The 6,000-nt window shown below is 46.0% G+C and overlaps 1 protein-coding gene across 1 annotated transcript in view; it reads right to left on the bottom strand.

Annotated features, from left to right (window-relative positions):
• Positions 1-256: 256 nt before the first annotated feature.
• The window catches only part of slit1a (slit homolog 1a), a gene marked incomplete at its 3' end in the record, with an annotated part of 101,791 nt that continues 96,047 nt past the window's right edge, over positions 257-6,000 (bottom strand). The window contains exons 32-37 of the mRNA XM_079855474.1: positions 4,801-5,029; positions 3,854-3,984; positions 3,426-3,580; positions 1,956-2,244; positions 1,667-1,878; positions 257-495 (exon numbers count right to left, since the gene is read on the bottom strand). Of these exons, the coding sequence (XP_079711600.1) occupies positions 257-495; positions 1,667-1,878; positions 1,956-2,244; positions 3,426-3,580; positions 3,854-3,984; positions 4,801-5,029 (1,255 nt within the window). The remainder of the gene's footprint in view (positions 496-1,666; positions 1,879-1,955; positions 2,245-3,425; positions 3,581-3,853; positions 3,985-4,800; positions 5,030-6,000) is intronic.

The raw sequence follows: 6,000 nt of genomic DNA, 5'->3' as shown, positions 1-6,000 counted from the left end.
TTATCTGCTCAAACACACGTCCAGCACTGCAGAGAGAGTCATCATTTTCTTCTAATACATGACTAATGTTCTGCTTTAGGCCTAAAACAAGCCTCCGCTTGCCCTTCTGTCAGCAGAGTTGGTGTTATTTGACCCTTTACGGGTTGAAATGTCAGGTTGTGGTGGGAATATAAAGGTTGTGTGGGGTGGGGCGGGGGTATGTCTGTATTGGTCAGTTGCTGTGTTGTTGTGATGGCTCTTTCTGTGGTGCTGTGGTCTACATGCACCCCGCGCAGCCACACTTGACGGTCTTCTCCACCTCCTCGCTGAAGGACGAGCCGTCGCTGCACTCGAAGGTGTGTGTTCTCCTCTTCATGCGCTGGCTGGCGCAGCAGGAGCCGGAGCCGCAGACGCCGCTGCACTCCACCCACGACACCATGCGTGTGGTCTGGCAGATGGAGTAACCCCGCTGGACCTGGTAGAAGTCCCGCACCGGCTCCCCGTGGCACTCCGACTCTACAGCAGAACGGCAAACAAAAGGACATTTAATTTAATATTCAACAATATTATTGATCTCCTGCATTGACACCATTATATGAGAACTGAACTGAACTGTGTGAAGCTTCCGAAACCTTTGCATATCATTCGTTTCAGAGCATGTATCAAACTGCTAAAGTCATGTGATTTCAGTAAACAAAGTTTCGTTAAACCGTTTAAAAATTCAATGGGGAATTTTGGATCTCTTTACATTTTTTACTATTCCCCCCGCATTTATGACGCAAGGCAATGAGTGTATTCGCTATTTAACGTAGGAGGCACTGTTACGCATCTTCTAAAGATCTCCATCTGTGTTTTGATCATCGTTTTGAACCCCATCTGAAAGCAGAGGCTTTGTTCTTTCTTTTGTTATATTGATTGTAGAGTTCGGTACCAAGTCAGTACTGAAATTAAAAAATTGTGATGCACACTGTTGAGCGGAATCATAAACACCTCTGATTGGCCGTTGTGTTCACGCGCTCATCGGATTTGTCTGTGATTGGCTACAATGATCAACGCACGGGTGTGTTTGAAAGTGTCTTGGAAGTGAGATAAACAGGAGCGGGAGCGTTTGAAAGCACAAGCGGGAGTCCATCAGCGGACCTGCTTTCAAACGCTCCCGTCTGTATCTGTGTTAGAGGATGGATACCCGACCCGAGCCCGACGGGACCCGATATTTAGAAATTATGTTGGGGTTCGGGTCGGGTTCGGTCACATCAGCGCGATAAGGTATTGAACATTTTAAATTGAAAACAGATTATTATGTAGGTAGCCAATGTGCCTGATGCTTTCACGTGATGCAAACGTTCGTTTTTGTGATTAAAATACATGTAAAATATTACCATAACATCTGTCTTCCTGTGTGCGGAAATTTGTTTATGTAGCCGTGACAACGAAACACGTGCATGCGCGCCTGTGTTGAGTGCGCTTGTTGCTCCGTGCGCGCTGATGCACTCATCCTGTTGACATTTCCGAATGCCTTCCTACAGTTGCTTAATAAAAGAATGTTTCCACACAAACAAACCCTTATCCCTGTAACCAGCAGGCCTCACCAGTTTGTGTTGTTTCAAGTGCTTTGAAACAGTGAAACATTTTATTGAATTGGTTCAATAAATTCCAAGTTTTATACGTTGTGCATCTGTTCTCTTACCCTTGTCGCAGAGCTCGCCGCTGTAGCCCGCCTCACAGTGGCAGTAGGCCTCTCCGCTGTCAGAGATCTGGCAGTGGCCGTGTTTGCACTGCAGTTTTCGGCATGGGTTGAAGAGCTCCTCCTGCTGGTTACACAGGGCTCCATGAAAACCCTCCTGGCATTCACAACGGTACGACTGCATGTCCATTGGAATACACCGTCCATGGACACACCTGTGCAAAGCCAATGACAGAATTAGAGCATTACGTGTTGCATGATCGGCATATTTCACTTCAGGAATTGGACTGACTTGCTGCCCTGGCAGGGGTTGGCTGAGGGCTGGTCACAGTGTTGCCCGCTCCACCCGGGCTGGCAGTGGCACACAGGGCCCGTGGCAGTGTTGGGCTGGCAGATGCCGTGCAGGCAGTATATCTTTCGGCAGGGCTCACATCCGGGCACCACACCAGGCTTCATCTGGGTTTTGGTGAAGTCTTGCAGCTCATTATTGATGTAAAGGTTCTGAATGCAGCCGTGGAAACTGGAGCCGTTCTGGATCTGCCATACACGAGGAGCCGTGGGGTGGACGCTGACCGGCATGCCTTGTGAAGAGAGAGAAAGTGCTGTGAGAGCAGAGTTGGGAAGAAGTAACACACATGCAGCAGAACACTGATGCCAGTTACGGCTAATGCTGTGCGATGGGGTCCCAGACAGAAACATAGTGTCGGCCCAGATCCGGCCCACATCTGGTACACGTGGATTGCCCACTGAAGCTAAGCAGGGCTGAGTCTGGTCAGTACCTGGATGGGAAACTCCTGGGAAAACCAGGTTGCTTCTGGAAGAGGTGTTGTGAGGCCAGCAGGGGGCGCTCACCCTGGGGTCTGAGTGGGTCCTAACGCCCCAGTGTAGTGACGGGGACACTATACTGTCAAAGAGCACCGTCCTTCAGATGAGACATTAAACTGAGGTCCTAACTCTCTGTGGTCATTAAAAATCCCAAAATGGCCAAATTTGCCCATTGGCCTCTGTCCATCCTGGCCTCCTAATCATCCCCATACTGATTGGCTTCATCACTCTGTCTCCTCTCCACCAATAAGATGGTGTGTGTGTGTGTTCTGGCGCACTATGGCTGCCGTCGCATCATCCAGGTGGAGCTGCACACCGGTGGAGACTGAGGAGATTCCCCCCCTTCCATGTGTACCCAGAAAAACGTTATATAAATGTAACTAATTATTATTAATTACTATTTTACCAGACGTGGGCCAGATCTGGCCCGACTCCATGTTGCTGTCTGGGTCAGCACTCTTGGATGGCCTCTCATCCATCAAATATGAGTAGAGTAACAGTATACCAAGGTTCTTCACATCCGGTCCTGGCGGAGTTTAGCTCCCCTGCTCAAACCCACTTACCTATAGGTTTCTGGTAATCCGGAAGACCTTGATTAGAGTTGCAGCTAAACTCTGCTTGACACTTGACCTCCAGAAGCTGGATTGAAGATCCCCAGACAGCAACATGGTGTCGGCCCAGATCCGGCCCACATGTATTCCACACGTACCAGATGTGGGCCGGATCTGGGCCGACACTATGTTTGTGTCTGGGGATACTCAACCATGATCAGGACTAGAACTTTTCAGCTTTTGTTTCACTCTACTTGTGCATTATAAACATCAAGAGCAATGGAACGGAGAGCATGTGTCATGTCTAGGTGGTTTCACTGGTGATTGACAGTATTGCACAGTCACGATGGCTGTGATGGAGACAGATATCAATGGTGCACTCCTACCTCCCACATATAGTGGAGCTTCTCCCCTCAAGGGCTGCACTTTACCAAAGCTGTCCATGGTTGTTGGGATGCCACCGTCTATGGAAAGGTTCACCATCTGGTCAAAGGTCACCAGTTCTACAGTGTGGAACTGACCATCATTGATGGTCTCAGTACTGAGTGTAAAACAAACATGAAAGATTATTGATTACATATTTAATTTGCATCAACAGTGCTTAATTTGTAGTAGTTTGCTGAGTGGAAATGTAAAATGACTTTTAGTGACATCAATGGTCAAAAAAATAAATGGTGCATCTTATTCCATCTTACCTTTTATTCTCAAATAATAATTTTTAAAGCATTATCATGGATTTATCGTGCACATCTTCATAATTAATAATGTCCCTGCATCCCAACATTCGATTTTAATTAAAAAAACTCTAGCTCACCTGTAGATTGCATGGCTTTGTTGGCTGCCAGGGTCATAGCTGACTTTAACATGACCTTCATCAAGCTCCACAGCAATGTGGTCGTTGTCTCCATTGTACAGAAGAATGCCATTGTCTTCTGCTGTGGACACCTGTAGACAAAACCAAAAATCTATCATCAAAAGATAAATCTGATGGTAACACTTTATTTTGATGGTCCATTTTGAACCCAAGGTTTTTTTTTCTCCATTAGGTCACCTGATGGAGTTTTTCGGTTCCTTGCCACTGTTGCCTTTGGCTTGCTCAGTTGGGGATACTTAATTTAATTAATCAATCAACAATACTATTGATCAGCATTACCAAACGTGGACGTTTTACACTAGAAACAAACACTGATGTACTATTTTATTTAATACTGTGAAGCTGCTTTGATACAATCTGTATTGTGAAAAGCGCTATATAAATAAAGTTGACTTGACTTGACTTGACATTCTGTTGACTATAAGTCTAAATGTCAACTAACTCTCATTAGAGTATTAGTAGACTGTTTGCTTAATATCTGCTAACACTTTATTGTGATGGTCCTCAACAGACATTATACTGACTATACTAAAGTAACTTTGCAAGTACGTCAACTTATTCTAACCCTAACCCTACCAGTCTACTAATACTCTAATGAGAGATAGTACACATGTAGGTGCAAAGTTACTTATAGTCAACAGACTGTGTTAAAGGGAACATCAAAATAAAGTAAAACCAATCTGACCGCAGTGACCACCTAGTTTGCCTTTGCCAAGAAATGGACCTTGTCACTAGACTGGTAACCTGTTATAAAGCACACTTACAAAACCTCTATACACAGCTGCTTTCACTAATTCTGTATACCTGGTGCAATGTGAAAAATGTTATACAACAACACTGACAAATTTCATCCAGTATTTGATCAAAGTTCGGGCTTGGTTGAGTACCTGTAGCGTGATGTTGGCTTGAGGCCAGTTCTTCAGGTCACTCAGTAGCAGGTAGGAGTCTCGGTCCACGAAGTTGACACTGACCAACTTTTCACAGCGTGGTCCACCAAACCCTGCCAGGCACTGGCACAGTGGATGACCGCCCCGCTCCACACAGGGGGCGTTGTTCTGGCAGTCGGCCAGCTCGCAGAGAGAGCGCGGAGTCGATGGCACTTCACAGAGCTGTCCACTGCACACACAATGTTCCAGAGCAAATTTGATTGTGATTTTCTCTGTCATGCATGTTCTTTTGCTGGAGTGAACATCTATTAGAAGCATGCATGAAACTGCAATTTGCAGATTAATGTGGGACTTTCTTCTCTCAATGTCTGAATCAAATTTGTAGATAATAGCAGACACACAATCAATTAAATATCTTAAAGATGACAATACACACCATTGGAATCCCACAGGTGGTTATAGGGAAAAGTTGTGGATACCTGAAGCAGCACAAAAAACATCCACAGTGCCATCACCTAATAATCTTACCTGATAACCAGCAGCACAGCAAACAGCCAGAGCACGCTCACTGTAAGATAAACCATGACCAAGGACTTACTTCAGCTGCTCGTACCCGCAATCTCGCTCTTTCGGTCACTATCCAAAGATCATGACCATAGGTGAGGGTCAGGAACATTGATTCATTGGTCAATTGAGAGTTTTGCGCACATGCTCAGCTACCCCTGGGCCGACACTATAGGGGCTTTCGCACCGGATAGTTCTGGGAACTAGCCTCCACGGTGGTTCCCCGAGAACTAATGACTCCCTTAGGAACGTTTTTCTGGTTGCATTCGCAGTAGGAACTCCGAAGTGATGTAAACCGCTCTTGTTGTTGTGACCTTTATTTTGATAGTGCTGAGAACGCCAGAGCCTGAGCTCACAGTACTCGCATTCTCCGTGTTCATTAGTTTACGATCTGTCTTACACTCCTGTCTAATACTAGCCTAGAAATCTAGACGCACCCTAGCGGCAGCAAATTTAATTTTGCAGCCAGTGTCGTCTAGCAACTCTCCGTTGGCTTGCGAGCTGGAAAAACCAAACTCTAGTCAGGCCAATCACATCGTGTATAGAGTTGGCGGGCGGGCTTAACATAATGACGGCAGAGTTGCGACGGTTCCGCGTGAATTCCCTGCTACTTGAAAACAAAGAAGAGCTGCTGGC

This window comes from Squalius cephalus (assembly GCF_949319135.1).
Source record: "Squalius cephalus genome assembly, chromosome: 21".
Lineage (NCBI taxonomy): Eukaryota > Metazoa > Chordata > Actinopteri > Cypriniformes > Leuciscidae > Squalius > Squalius cephalus.
This window is presented reverse-complemented; position numbering and strand designations above follow the sequence as displayed.